Source organism: Priapulus caudatus, unplaced genomic scaffold, assembly GCF_000485595.1.
Source record: "Priapulus caudatus unplaced genomic scaffold, Priapulus_caudatus-5.0.1 Scaffold351, whole genome shotgun sequence".
In the NCBI taxonomy this organism is placed as follows: domain Eukaryota; kingdom Metazoa; phylum Priapulida; class Priapulimorpha; order Priapulimorphida; family Priapulidae; genus Priapulus; species Priapulus caudatus.
This window is the reverse complement of record NW_014577412.1, coordinates 117,222-133,781: the sequence shown is the minus strand read 5'-3', so window position 1 is coordinate 133,781 and position 16,560 is coordinate 117,222. Positions and strand designations below refer to the sequence as shown.

The following is a 16,560-nucleotide window of genomic DNA, read 5'->3' as shown; positions in this document are numbered from 1 at the left end:
ACAATAACATGCAACTCGGCCAACGGATAAATCAACAAACTTCACAGTAAAAGAGTTTCTTTTCTTGACCTTGGTGTATGCTTGAGAGTGGTACATTTGCCTCTCAAGAAGAACCCGTTTATAAAATAGAAGCTGTTCAGGAACTGGCACATCAATGATACACTCCAAAGCCAGTAACTCTGCTTCAGATGGATTTCTAAGGGCAGGAGCACAAAAAACAGTAACATTATTCTGCAGCGTTTCTGCATGGCTGACATACGATAATTTCATCATCCGTTTATAATAGGCCTCAACATTGTTATTCCGTGCACCAGCTATATGCCAGTTGTACAGCACTGGCAAATGGCGCAACACAGTGAATGTATTTACAATCTGTAACGGAACACCTTGAGTTTCGTGTGCAAACTTTAACAGCAATCCATTGTTTGATTCAAACAAAAATGTTGAATATCGCCAGAGAGGCCCCAGTTCTTTACACAGTCAGGTATATGAATTAGCTGATGTATATTAAATGTCATGTTCTCCCTTCCATACAACACCTCTGTAAAGAGAACAAATTTGTGGATCCTGATAGTGGCATTCTGCAAGTCTTCAGGTGAAATGCTCTTTGATAACAGGATAGGCATAGAATGCACAATAAGTACCCAATGTAGCAGATACTCCCTAGGCAAAACCCCTGTAAGACAGGGTTGACTGTAGTACAACAGCCAGTTCATATACTCTGATCCTTTCCAGTGAGCTCTTGTTTTCGCAATTGATCGAGGAGCACGTGTAATAGCGTTTGGTGGTTTAATGCTGAGCAGTTTCTCATCCACAGTATTCACCTGTCTACCGATATAGTAGGTTTGTACATGATGTCTGCTGTCAAACCAGAGGCCAACAAAGCATCTTGTAACTCCTAAAAGAACACAGTGCAAATAATCAATGCAGTATCCCATTACACAGTCAAATAACTGCATCAACATAAGTTCTGATGGCCCCTTAATACCGTGAACAGGTGCATCATTTTCTACTGCCTCCGTGCAATCTCTCACAGTCTGTACTGCTGAGCGTAAGGGTGACGGTGAAGATTCATAATGGTACGCATTGACAGAGCCCCTGCCTTTTTCAATCCTGACACCTTTGTGTAAACACCACGGACAGCCGTACGTGCCATTGAACTGCTTCATGTTTTGGATTAAACACCGTGCAACCGCATCGCATGAGCAAAGTAGTGTGTATACTTTACTACTGATATCTATTTCAGTGACAGGGATTTTCCAGTGCAGTCCCTGCTTGTAAAGCTTGTTGGATTCTTCAACAAACGGCTTGAGAAATATATTAGGGACTGGCTTAGAAGTGCCAAACCACAGCCCAGACAACAAGATATTCTGCCTGCGCAGCTTGGGTGGCAGTTCGTTCACCACACACTGAATAGGCCAGATACTAAAATTTGATGAATTAAAAACAGGCACTCCATCTGTATTCCACGTTATTGAAATGATGTCTGCATTGGAGGATAATTCATGGACTGCCTGATATAATGCGCCATCAAAAATATCCTCAATGTTAGAGTTGTTTATTTTCTTCCGAGTGAATCGATATGATAGGTGTTCTGCAACTCCGTCCATTTCTAGCAGCTCTTTTAACTGGGGCTCCAGAGGTAACACCATAAAAAATTGGCCCTGTTGAACAAGACATTCCCTTGAAAACGTTATACCACAGCATTCATGCGGTGCCTGCATATCACTACCAAGATATGTGTCACATTTGGAACAGTAGAAGTGAAGCTCAATAACTCCCTTCACTTCAGAAAAGTATTTATTGAGGAAATACGTTGATGATGGTATTTAGTCTCGCCAAAGATTGCTACAAATAGCGCTAGTAGGTCTGAAACTGCCATCTTGGTTAAAGAATGCCGTAATGCAAATGCTAGTATTAGAGTGACAACTTGTCCAGTGTCGACATTTGAACCTGGGAATATTTTCGGGTCATGATCACACCAGTCATTCCCTCCAGGTTCAGCTTCTCCATCGACGATGGTGATGATGACATGCAGAGCAGTGGAAATGAACAAGAATATCAGTTGCATGATGTTGCTAATGATGACACTCCAGTTGTTGTTTGCATATCATGTTATATTATTTGCAATTTAGATAAATGGAAAGTACTTGAGGAGTTTGAGAAAGAATGGATTGCGTCAGATACAGAAGCTGATCTAAATGCTACTGCTAGCCCAAGAGGCAGAGGCTGCAGAAAACGAAGGCAACGAAAAATATCGTCGGCCTCCGCAAGTGACACCAACTGCGAAGAGGATGCTGATAAAACAGAGATCGTGATACCTAACATTTCACATCAAGTAAGTAGCGTAATGTGTATTCAGGTGTAATTAAATCCAAAATCTTTCAGGGTGTACGTGGAATAAAAGCAGGGATGCATGGAACAACAGCAAGCTCGAAGCATAGCGCATACGCTAATCAGCCAATGTACTGGCGTGCATTGTATAATTAAATTATTAATAAAACTTAATTATTGTCAGGTCTTAATTCCTAATTATAGATTATTAATTGTTGTTCATTGTTTTATTAATTATTATGCCTCGTGGTGGATATTTTCATTATTTTGTACCACAAAACAGTTCAAAGCGGCCAGATTAGTTAATATTCTGTTTTTGAATGGGTCAAAAATATGTGCTATCATTTAACCTGCTTTTTTACTATGTAGAAGCGTATTAATTAAAATGCCCCCATACCGCCAGGGATGAGAATTCTCCGCGGATCCGCAAATTTCAGTATTTTTTGTGGCCGCCGTTTTTGAGATCTGTAAATTTGATGAAAAAATATCAGGGGGGGGGGGTAATCCTTGGATATGTTTTGGCTCTCAGGTTTGGCTCTCGGAGTGTCTGTTTTGATCCAGGCTTCGACGCTTATTTTCAGATGTGGTTGTTCTGCTGGGCAACAAGAAGCAATTTCTACTTGTCCAAATTTTGATTTCACTTGTGCGAAAATTGCACTCTCATCCCAGCGGTGCCCACACCCTACATATTCATGAACATGGCCCATGCACGCGGCATAAACAATGTGCACTCCCCCCCTGCACATCAATCAATGCCACCTTTATCCATGCACGTGCGCAGCCACACTGTGGTGAAAGTAGGTGACACGGGTGCCACGGGCTGCGAGCCATATATAGTAGAGAGTATAAGCGAGTATAGTAGAGAGTATAAGCGAGTATAGTAGAGAGTATAAGGGAGTATAGTTAGTAGAGAGTATAAGCAAGTATAGTAGAGAGTATATATATTAAGACAGGCGGGAAACCTCTTGTTATCATTTTGCATTGTTATTTCACACTCGAACGCGCAGTAATGGCCAGCATTATCGATAGAAATGATGAACATCTCGTGGTTGAAGTTGATAAAGACGTGAAGAATAGATTCAAGTGGATTGGCTGAAAAAACGGGGGGGGGGAAGAGAGGAGATGGGGGAGGGGTAATTTTCAGTGTTTTCTTTTCGACCTCATTCTCATCCCTGCATACCCTATTGAATAAGGTGTTAAAATCCCCCCAAACCCATGCCACAATTAGACACATAATTCTTAAAGAGTTTAGATATGTACAGCGTAGGCTGACTGCAGCTTGCTACATTTGACAAAGCATAATATTTATGTTAAAACCTGGTATAATTTCTCAAACTAGGTCCTTCAAAAAGCCCGGAAAGAAGCAAAACTCCAAGAAGCACATCATATCATTCAGAAACTGAAAGTAAAGAAGGCAATTGCTAGAAAGCCATCCGACGACAGTGATGACTCAGTAGTGGTATCATCAGGTGAAAGCAGGAGTGATGAAAGTGATGGAGGTCACAGATATGAAATGAGTTTCATGAAAAAGAAAGTAAAGCTGCTGACAAGTCAGAATAAGCGGCTGCAAACTGAAAATGAAATTCTTCGCCAAGGTGAGTAAACTGATAATAAATCATATTTTCTTACGTAAAATTAATTCCATATTTACACAGGTTTGGCACGAAAAAGTTGTAGTGCTTTAATTTTTAAACTGTATTAAAACATGTTTTGTTTTGGTTGAAAAAAAGGTTTTATCTGAAGTGTTTTTTTGCTGATAATAAAATATAAATGCAGTCTATCACCTTTGGAAAATTCAGTCGTGCCAAAATTATGATACTATGATAGACTGATTATTAAATGTCCAAATTTCTCTGTAAAAATTAGACTATCTAACTGATTAGATAGATAGTGAGTGATAATAATTATATTCTTAGGACTCCCGAAAATCTATCGAGGGATGAAGAATTTATTGGAGGATATGCAAAAGACTGCCGCAGTAGTTCAAGACCATCTGGCAGCACACTTTCAGCGAGTGAAGTGCAGATACAAGGTATTATGAATTAATTGCTGGCCAAAATAATAATAATACATATATATATGTTATTTGTTATGTTATTTAATTAATATGAATTAGAAAAGGTCATACAAAATTCAGCAATGGCAATGGCAAATAAAGTAAAAAAGTACAAGTTATGATGTAAATGTATGACTAAAGGGCTACTTTGTTCTTAGGGATGATTAATGTTTTTACTGAAAGCACTTTGAAATACTAATAAAATGCATGAAAGTAGATCAACGAAATAAAAGGTTTATATGGCACTATAAAAATGAGTACTTAGTAAATGAGTAATGAGTATATACTATATACTATAGTAATTTATATTAAATTTTATTGTAATAGGTCCAAGCCTTCTACATCCAGATATGTCAGCAGTCGACCTGCATTAACCCCGTTTGTCGCTGATGAAAGTGAGGGTAACTTGGAAGAAAATGTTGACTCCGAATTCATGATGTATTTGGTATGTACATATACCGGTATACCTTTGCAAATTAGTCTGTTGAACTGTAATTTAGTGCAATGTAATATGTTGCCTTATTTTTGGCTAAGGCCTCCGGTCATCTGCACAATTTAACTTATCAGGAAAAGTAATATGAGACCTATTTTTAAATGTATTTCATTAATAGGCTCATGTCATCCCACTGTAACCCATTTAATGGTAGCAATTTGGTTCTGTTGAAGTATGCCAATTTTTGTTAAAATTTTAAAAAGTGAATCAATAACCATTCATTTTTAGGGACCTGGTATACCAATTCCAAAATCAAAAATGGAGTTGGTCAGCAGGAAAGACCACCGCAGTCTGACCAGAGGGCTAATGAGCGCTATCTTCAGCACTGAGGAACTTGCCACTTCCTCAGTGACTGGCAAAGCATTCAACAGCAAGACCGAAGTGGGGCGCACATCACTCGATAGCAACAAGGTGCAAGCTATCATTGGTAAGGTGAATTCAATGCAGAAACTAAATAATTTTCCCCCAATCTCCAATACTAACCATCACCGTTTGGTGGGGGGGGGGACTTAAATACATAATAGGTCTGTAGCTACTGGTTATTTTTAGTGTGCTTATACATACTAATGGTGCATGTATGTACAATCGTGCTACACATAGCCATGAATTTCATTTCCATGCAGACCACTAGTGAGCACAGTTTCTATGTGGCACTAGTTTCGTAACGTCACGAACGTTATATGGATCTCACAAAATTAGATGTTGCAGTGAATATATTTATTACCATACCCCCTTGGTTACAACATTGCGACATTATAAATTTGTTTAGTAATTAACAGTGTCAGTGACACAAAGGATATAAGTCAAAATATATCCAAATGCACTGGAATGGTAGAGCTAAATGGTAATTGTGTATTACAATAATAATTTTTTTGGAAGATTGTTACGTTCATACAATATTTCAGTTTCTTTCCATTTATAAAAAGTTACTTTTATTTGTAGCATACGTCAAGAAAGAATTTCCTCAGACGGAGACCACAGCCATCAAAACAACAATGGAGTATAAGCTAAAGGATACACGGAGAGGAACCAGGGCTCCGCAAGCTTTATAATAAATGGAAACTAACATAACAGGACATAATAAATATATATACTGGTTCCACTAATTTGGCATGTTTAATGGCTTTTTTGCAGTAGGTTTGTTGCAGTACATAAGTTGGTATTCTTGTTACTCATGCAATGATCAGCTTCCAATTGTATACGAGGTGTTTGCAAATAGTTAGTACGTGTATCATCGATCATCCATGATGGCAGATGGAGAAATCTCCCCTGGGATTTACATGAGGTAATTGGGCAAAACCATGTCATGGGATGTTGCCCATGAGTCGTATGCATCACATGGAAAAATACCCATGGGGTATTTGGTTATGGGCACCCCATGGGAATTTCCCCTTGGGCACGCCCCATGGGAGGTGCCCATGGGGAGTGCCCATGGGGTGTGCCCAAGGGGAAATGCCCATGGGGTGCCCATGGGACGTGCCCAAGGGAAAATGCCCATGGGGTGCCCATGGCCCAATACCCCATGGGCACCCCATGGGCATTTCCCCATGGGATTCCCATGGGGCATTTCCATAAGGGGAATCACCGCATCGAATATGAGGTCGGCCTGTGCGTCGTCTGTGCTGTCACTAGTGATCTATTTCAATCCTAAGAAAAACTCAGCGTATGAAGTGTTTAAGTTCCGACAGATCAGGCAGCTAGATGGTGAGTCTATTGACACATACCACACACGCTTGCGAACACTTGGCTCGACCTGTGAATTTCAAGACTCTGACAAACAAATTCTCATGCAGATTCTGCATGGCTGCACATCACAGACTAAGACGAAGAGCATTGCGCGACAATCTCACCCTAGACAAGGTGTTGTCAGAAGCCCGTAGAACTTTACGAGATGTCAGACAGTCAAGCCAGTGCAATTGAAAAAGCATAGACAGTAAATGCTATCGACACCAGATATAGACAACGACCTGTCTCCGCTAGTTTCCATGAAAGGAAAAGCAAAGATGAGAGAAACAAGAAACGCAATTCACAAATGTCAATGCACAACAGAGAGACAAGGTCGTCACAACAAGGTGATATAAACATGAGAAAAGACGTTGAGTCTGAACTCGAGAGACTTGAGGCAATGGACATAATCGAAAAGGTACAAGGACCTACTCCATGGATAAACCCTGTTGTTGTAGTACCAAGGAAAACAGGTGGTGTACGGCTGTGTGTGGACATGCGTGAGGCTAACAAGGCTGTCAAGAGAGAAAAACACCCCATGCCTACTCTCGACGATCTAATCTCAGACCTGAACGGCTCCAAAGTCTTCAGTAAGCTTGACCTTACTAACGCGTATCATCAGCTGTAACTTGATGAAGACAGCAGATACATAACTACTTTCACAACATTCCTCCTTATCTTAACTTTTAGGAAAAATTTTGACATTTGACAATAGATAAAATTAACATATATTTTTTTGGCAAGAGGAAAGAGTTATGCTTCAGTTAATACTGTCACTTTATTGTTCACGTTTTAGTGTTACGTTTAGTTTAGTATTTGTACTGAACCAGAAAGACATTCGAATTTGTATTTGAGAGTTGAATTTGTATTTGAGATTTGAATGTGTTATGAGAATTCAATCTGACGAGTAACTAGCTTAATAAGTATTTGTAACTTGAATGTTAATCTTAGCTATTGTCAAATGTCAAAATCTTTCCTAATAGTTAAGTTTTGTATGTAGAGAAAATCTCTTCGTTAAGATAAGGGGGAATGTTGTGTTCGAGCTTATTAGTTATTTCCCTTATGTTGTGCACTAGATGGTGCCACAGTAGAAAGCACGTTAGTTAGCAAGTAGCCATCTTTTACAGAGACAAAACACACGAGCTGTGTAAATGTAAACCGGACAATAACCAGAATAAACAAACATAACACACGCATAACAGACATGTCACTTACAGACCCTTGTGACGCTATGCTAGGCTGTTTCAGTGTAGCGGAGATTCCAGCATTTCCATGTGATGCTGGGCGCTTATGCGTTATTTATAAAGGACCTGTTCAGGAATACTCGGTAGATAGCCGAACAATAGTCCTGATAACCGGTGAGCAACAGGGCGCTCTTGAGGTGAAGGGTCGTTCAATTATATGCAATCTCCCGCTTCTAAAAACAAACGAGAGATCCCTCTTCTATACGGTTGGTGACACCCGTTCCCTCGAGTATGCCGGTGCAACAGATCTGCCACTCTACTTGGGAACACAAATGTCTTACCTGCACTACACTGCAGCGCAGGACCGACATCAAATCGTCTCGCGTCTTAGCGTCGAGTTATGCAGCATAGAACGGTTTTGCTGAACACGCTGGCAATTCTCCGCTCAGAACCCGACGTGATTTCTCATATCCAGTATGATAAAGTCATGGGCGAGGGGATTAGTGCATTGCGTGCGGGCGAAGCATTATATCTATTCCAGTGTACAGGCATCAGTGTCGTTGCGCGCCCCACACCCATTGCGTGTTACTAGTACATGCCAGTGTACGCTGGTGATGTCCCTCTTTTTCTCAAACCCTTTACTCATTTCCTGACAACGACTTCTCCCAAAATACCGTGTTACACTCCCCTCCGTCCACTCTACCACTTTGGGGCGTCTTGGTACGATGCCCACACCAAGAAAGCCGCTGCACAACCCTATGTAATGGAGCCTACCCGGATAGGATCTTATGAATTCGCTGATGAATACAGGGCTCAGGGCCTCATGACAAAAGAATCGTTCAATGCTTTTATAACATCCCTCCAGGCGCCAAGCCGACGACAAGCGTTCGTCACCATTTTATCCAAAGCTGCTTTTGGCGCTGTTGACCTGATTGTACACGGTCCTGAATATTCTACAGCGCTTGCCAACTTTCGTGAGAGCATATCTGCAGTCGCCAACACACTTGAACGCATTGGTGATTGGTGTAGTCTCATCGGTCTTATCGTGTTCCTTGTCACTGCACTCAAACAAGCGCTTAGCACAGTCTCCCTAGGAGAGATGAGTAGATTCGAAAAGAGTCGGGTGTGGCACTGGCTAGCTGACCCGCACATGTACGCTGCAACATATGTATTTAAATAAAGACGGCTATATCATGTATAATATACACAACCTCTTCGACCATCATTGTCTACGATCACTGACCGATCAGTTAAAGTAACGACAGAATACCAGGGCTACACAAGCGTACGACAACGGGTGTTTGTGTACCTGTACTCAGGAGGAGCGGTCTCATGGTTCAGTCAGCGTCAGACATCAGTGGAAATTTCGACGACGAAAGCAAAAGTCGTTGCGGCGAGCGAGGCGGAAGCGTCTGCTGAAGGACATCAACAGGGTAAAGGTGATTCCAGAGCTGCGAGTGGACAATGAAGCGGCGATGCGACTAGCAGAGAATCCGAAGTACCACAAGCGAACTAAGCACATCCGTATCCGTTACTTTTTGGTGCGCGAGAAAGTGTGCGAAGGGAAGCTGGTAGTGAAACGTGTGGATACCAAGAACCAGCGTGCGGATCTGTTCATGAAGCCGATGCATAAGCCTCGTTTGATTAAGCTGTGCATTGACATGGGTGTTAAATGATGAAGAGATTTTTTAGCTGCGCGCAAGCGTGAACGTTTCTTGCAATGAGTTCGACTCGATGAGTGTTCTCACGGTATTCGTAATTTTTTTTTCCGATTTCCACAGCTTTCCTGCATACGTTTGCATTGTTTTCAATTATCCATGTTTTTTTTCCATTCAATGCTTTCTCAGTTCAGTAAAATTAGTATTAGGGGAACTCTACTGTAGGTTGCAATACCTAATCATACTGAAGCAGCTAGCCTCCTGTTAGATATGGCGACTGTGCACAGCACGTTTTTGTTTAAAAAATAAATGCTATCTTGCAAAAACTTACAAAATTAACCCACAGTTATAGGGTTTGGAGATAGGTGCATGTGTAGTACAGAACATATATGCATTCTGTTTGTGCCGCGTTGGTTAATATTTCATATTTTTCTTGCGTGTTTTCGATTTAGCCCTCGCGTGGTTGGTGGGCCACCATCGTCGTGGACTTCTGAAACGAGCGTCCTCGTCGATGGTTTTTGACGGCTGGCCCCATTTTAAGATTCTTAATGTTACTAGTTACCATTAGGATTACTAGCACTAAAGTATACTTATGCGAGGGATAGATCCGTTAGACGGTTTAGTAGCTCGCGATCTGTATATGTTTAGCAGAATTCTTATGTGCATAATGATTCATAAACATACATAAGCTATTCTGCTTGTTAGAAGCTAGCCTAGATCAATCCTACATCATTGTTGTACTTTTCATATATATATCGTGTACATATGTATATATATATATATTATATATATATATTTATTTATATAAGGATCAATATATTAATCAGGATTACATTAAAACAAGAGAATACACAAGCATGACAGTCAGGATAGAAACATTTGGTTTGCAAAATCGTATAAAATCTGTGGAATCAGGCACCCCAACTGCGAACATGATGGAAAATGAGCTTGTGTATCAACACAATAACCACTAGTATGACGTCTGGCATTTGCCAAGAAACATGTCAAAATATTAACATGAGCCACATGAAATTAAATGTAAAACGTTTAGAGTAGTAGAGAGTTGAGTGTTGAGAGGGGGATTTTATCTCGAATGGGTTAGGGTTCCCACAGTCATTCCTGCTTTGTAGAATGGCTGCAGGATACGCGTGCACTGCGTCTGGCATGCCCACACCCAAACCGATAACGTTGCCTTATATTCGCTTTTATTGTGCTCCCTCTCACTCTCCCTCGCTGTCGTAACTGCAAGCGGACTATAGTTTTTGTACGTGCATATGCTACCACACTGTTACAAACGGGCAGCGAGGCACTGCTAACCTATAGCCTGATAGCCAGCTGTATGACTAGCGCATTGTCGATACTGGTGGCAAACAACTATAGCCTGGCACATGCAGGCTTGTCACAGCTGTAGCATTCGTATTTTTCTTAAAATTACACCTCTCATGTGCAATTTCCTGCGTCAGCATTATTAAACAATCTTCATTGCAAAAATATCAGTCCTTGTGTTTTAAGGCGCGCCTCGATTGATCAGAAGTGCGAAAAAACGCGCATCTAAGCATTATCAAAACGCACACCTCGCGTGCTGAAACATTTTTGCAACGCGTACGGGAGCCACAAGATGCAAATGACTTGAAGTTGCATGTACTATTGCTGCAAGTCATGACATTGTTTTCAAAATGTGAACACCAGTTGTGTACTGGTGTCGTGTACTGGTATTCGTGTCGTGTACTGGATAGTAGTGCTAGGAATCGCTCCAAAAACGGAGCTCGACGATCTGCAGCCCGGATATACGCGCGAAGCGCGAACAGCGCCGCCTCGCGGTGCCTTTTGGTCGAACTCGCTGCCCTCTATGTATAACTATGTATCGCTGCCCTCTATGTGAAATTCATAACCTCATAACCTCACCTTTCGCATACTTCGGATGACCCCAACAACAGCAACTCGCTTTTATCAGTTATAAACAACAATGTTTCACGACATCTTCATGACTATCTATTGTAACTGCTGTAGAAATTATGGAGCATAACATTGCTGACGCTTTGTGCAATTCCTTGCAGAAATAGTCGCTTTAGAATGACAGTGCCATATTTTGGTGAATGAGTGCATTAGTACATGTAAAAGGTTAATATCTCTTCACGTTGAAAGTAAAATAAGCACATCAATTGAACTTTAAGTGTAAAGATTAACATATTCTTCTTATATCGGAAACTAGCCGTGCCACATGTGCAAATCCTAATCTTAATCCTATCTGTAATCCTAATGTCCCAACAGCGATTTTGTTTACACTTTAGGAAGAATAGGACAAATAACGAAATTATTGTTTAGTGAATTGGGGCTAAATATTGCGAAGAAATTGCTCAATTCATATTTGTCAATGGTAACACTGCATTCGTTTATGTTCCTGTGGTATACACAATAACTCATCAGTGTATAATAACAACGTATTAGCCTATTCACTTTACAATCGTCATGAAGTATGTATTGTCATGATCATACAATGCGGTGGGTTTTGTGATTCTTTAAAACATTGATTTATTAATTCCCTATATTCATATATACTGTATCTATACAAATCTTCTATATTCTATAAATAGTTCAAATACGGCCTAGTAAATTATTTCAAAAGTACATTATATCACCATGGCATTACCCTAACCCTAGCCACAGCATCGTTTCATAGTTTCTCTTGAAGTTCTTCAACCTGTCCCTTTCGTAGTGACACATGGCATCAAGCTGGTCTGGTTGTGGATACTCATCACTATCAATCTGTTTCGCGGAGTCTGCGTCGGTGTCTCCCAACAACTTCATGGTGTGTGCGTTCATTGTCGATTATGCTTTAAGCTGGGACATAAAGAAATGCCTTGACACTCACAGCTATGTGAAGAATCGTCGGTTTTCATATGCCTCTACTAGTAGTACTGCTTATAGGTATATATAGTTCTATACTATTACTATTCTTCGTAAGTTGACTTACCTATTCACAGAAAAGAATGTCATGCAGAAATGACACACACTGATGATACAATCTGTGAAATCGTGATCAATCGTATGAGTACATCGTCTAATGCTAACAGTAAATATGGCGCCTGCGACGTCGATACAAACTGCAGCACCTCACGAATTTATTATAATACAATTATTGTTGTGTTTTGCCCATTGCAATCAGTATTTCTTTCTCATTGTTATCATGGCTTCAATTTATCTAACATGACTATTACCTGTTTTCATTGCAACAAAATGCCGTTCTACAATGTGCCCAATGGTGATACGTCGTTCTTCGTCGGCTAGCACATTACATGTAAATGTGTGAGTTCACACTTTCTTGGCATGGACGTCATTGAAGATAACAATGATCGGCTGTTGCATATACTATGCTGTGGCCTGCATGACTCCAATATATATGGCCTTTATATGGAAATTCAATACGCTATAGGGCATTTCACCAGACATGAAATACCTCTGTTTCTGTACTATCTGGTCAGCCACACGAATTGTTCAATGTGAAAATGGAAGATACATCCCTCGACATGAACAACGAATTGAATTACCGCTCTATATCAATTAATCGCCACATAGCTCTTTAACTTGTGCAGCTTTCCCCCCCCCCCCCCCCCCCCCAGTTGCACAGAAGGGCAACGTCCTGCGCTACCACGTCATTCATTGATCCGCGCAGCGCGTCGTTCAGGTCGCTCCCTGGCATCATTGGCATGTGGCCGATATGAAATACAACAGAACAACAACAAGCTATGTTATGTTAAGTTATAATTATAAGGTCATGACAACTTATGTGGCCTGAAATACACCATAAATGTCAGTTCTTCACACCTGTAACATGTTTTGCAGCGTTCGTGAGGGGTTTCTCGATAATTCCGGTGAGCGGCTTCTCATGCCATTGCACTTCCACCTGCCTGGCGTAGACGTATTCGTGACATGTTTTCCACGACATCACTTAAGAACTATATGGCGCAGTATACATTCAAAATAGTTGTACAAGATTGGAGTACCGACATGCTGTTGTTGCCGTCAACAAATCCATCTACCCAACATGTTATCTAACATTACAGATAAATACATCTAATTCGTCATGAGTACATCATGAGGTAGCGCTTGACAATCTGGCGAAGAGGTGGCGCCAGCTTCTCGAGCAGTGCGGCGACGGCCGGCGGGTTGCCGATGTCATTATGCATAGAATGTGCGCTCTTCTATACTTCATTACGTCTTACAAATATATTTCCTTTACAAGTCCTGTAGCAGGTAACACCAGCTGCTCGCAGATTATCATCCACGTTCCATTCAGAAGTGATCACATGACATCAGCACTGTCGCTGTTCTTGTCTTGACCGACGACGCCATTTACTTGGCCAATGAGATAGCTCCAGGTGCGAAGCACGAGTGCTGCGTGTGCAGACAAAACACCATCCTTCAATATTAACTCACAACGCTTTCCTACTAGTAGTTTTTGGACTTCTTTCAATACGCGATTACAAAGAAGTGAACACGACAACTTACGCTGCTTCTCGTTCGCCAGCAGGCTCGTAAAAATTTTTTTTAACCATACGTTACATTTTAAGCCGACGTATCGAACAACCTAGCGCAATTCTAAATGGCGATGATGTCAAAAGTGTTGCAATCACTATTGTCGACAACGATTTCGTCGAGGAGAAATCTCGCGTAATAGCGCATATTTTGCACATTAACAAAAGCCAGCCAGCTAAGAAGAAGGCGGTCAGCAGAGAATTTCCTGCCAACGTTATGAAACTCGAGCAGCCGTATGACCGTCTCGTCTTGTGCAGGTAACGCCATATTTCACTTCCTTGTACTTCCAGCACGTGACGCATGCGAAGTCAATATGTTCATTGCATTGTTCGAGGCGAACTTTAGGAATAAAGGCAATACTGTCATGTGACTTATGAACCGTTTGCACCAGTCTCAATCAATTACTGTTCTTTACATTTCTCACACTTTACTGAAGGGACGTTATTCGACGTTTATTGTACAGATCAAGTGAAGGTTGCGCAAGTGTTTTTCATCGACGACTGTGCGTCGATGCATCGTGTCAATGTCATCGACGCATGTGGCGCAGCTATGTGTCATGGACAGCATGATCATACCGTTCGGTGCTCTGCGCTGACAGCTGGTACACAGAGCAACGAAATCTTCTGTGAGGGCAGGAATTGTGCGAACCAGGTTTCAATCGACATCATGGACAAGTGTCATGATCGACGACGCTTCTATGAAGCTGAACATAAACATTCCACATGACTGGATAGACGAATAGCTCATTATTTCGTGTTTACAAATGAAACGTACATAAGCAATTTCTACTGCCACATACAGTATATGTCCATGAATATGCCAGAAATAACAGAGGGCAACTTTGCCCAGCATGATACACCGACACGTGTAGGGCTTTAAGTTCGCCCATAAACTTGGCTCGTCGTCGCCATTTTCGAATAATGTCATCAGGTACGTTGTATATGAATTGCACGAAACTCCTGGCGAATCTGTGCATGTAGGGGGAAACGGAATTGTATGATCATTACATCTACTACTTGTTTTCCCAATAAATTATAAACATTTCATATCATGTCAATAACACTATGAAATGCATGCATGCTTGGTTACTTACAGCGCTTATTTCACGTGTTTCGTACGTATTCCAACACTCCTTTGGGGCGCCATGATTGTTCATGAGATTTCTAATCGTGCCGGGCAGCACCTGTTAATGTCGTAGGTTTTTGAAATAGAAGAACAATTAGCGCGCTGTACGGTCGCGCCTGCTCGAACCCCGTTGTAAGACACAAATACGACATGCATGATTATACGCCGTATTACGCTGTAATAAGGCCGTGAGCCGGGCATATTGTACTGGAATGGTAGTATGACCTTATGCCGTCGCCCGGCGTCTGTCGTTTGTCGCGTGTGTCTCATTAAGGTAGGACTAAGTGTACGTAAACGGAAGTGAACGAGGACGATTAAATGGATAGTTCACGTTGAGCCACAATAACGAATGCGAAGGATGAAGGGAAATGTGTGTATGCGGGAAGGGCGTCACACAAGTTTGATGCCAACTTCATACGCATGTAAGGAACGTCGCATTCAGGGAAGTACGTCCACAAGTTCATGCCAACTTTATACGCAATGTAAGGAACGTGCGATTCAGGAAGTACGTGACACAAGTTTGATGGAAGTTCATACGCATGTAAGGAAGGTGCGATTCAGGAAAGTACGTCACACAACTTTGATGCCAAGTTCATACGCATGTAAGCAAGGTGCGATTGAGGCAAGTAGCGTGACATCAAGTTTCATGGCAAGTTCATCCCGCATGTAAGGAACGTGCGAAGGAACACAAACATCATGTAGCATGACAGTATGATTTGATATTGTTTGTCCTATGGAGCAACATAACAAAGGCAAGGAAGACGACATGATGTACTCAATGCGTGAACGCTGTAATCATAGATGAATGCATCGGAAGAAGTACAATAGATGTAGTGCATGCTAAATCAGCAGATAGACTCATTAAACAGCTATGTCGTCGTGTGTTGTGTGAATGCATTGCATGACTCGTGACTCATAGTCGGTGGCGTTCCTACGACAACTGCATCGCGACGACTCACGTATGGGGAGGTGACTGTGAAAGTAAGTAATTACCCAGCTAACACATAACGTTCCCACAAACGTTGCTGGAATCTTGGCAGTTTGGTCGGGGTCAGGAACAACGTTGCAGGCAACGTTGTAGAAAGGTCAGATGCGAACGTTACACGTCGGACGTTTCCCCACAACGTTATGTAGTCAGGCGCCTTATCAGTGCGTTTGTCTGTGTGTGCCTACTGTGTTGAGTGTTGTGGAATTGATGGTATGGCTATTTGCGAAGTTCACGAGTTAGTTAGGAATTCTATAAGTTACCAGCGTGTATGTTGCAGTGTTGAAGTGTTAGCACAAGTAACACTTAAAGAACAAAGAGATGTAGAAGTTTGCAGTTCTTTGCGTTTCAGTGTCAAAAGGGCAGCAGTGTAATGTCGTACGTTTTGAATAGAAGAACAATTACCGTTGTAAGACACAAATACAACATGCATGATTATACGCCGTACTATGCTGTAATAAGGC

The 16,560-nt window shown here is 41.5% G+C and overlaps 1 protein-coding gene across 1 annotated transcript; it reads right to left on the bottom strand.

The window, feature by feature from the left end:
* Positions 1-349: 349 nt before the first annotated feature.
* LOC106809402 lies at positions 350-1,189 on the bottom strand. Its single transcript, XM_014812469.1, has one exon. It carries the CDS (start codon positions 1,167-1,169, stop codon positions 408-410), a length of 762 nt encoding a protein of 253 aa, XP_014667955.1. The 5' UTR covers positions 1,170-1,189; the 3' UTR covers positions 350-407.
* Positions 1,190-16,560: the final 15,371 nt, after the last annotated feature.

Bases quoted from the DNA above. Each gene is read 5' to 3' on its own strand.
- LOC106809402 (XM_014812469.1), bottom strand. From the start codon at position 1,169: ATGAAGCAGTTCAATGGCACGTACGGCTGTCCGTGGTGTTTACACAAA.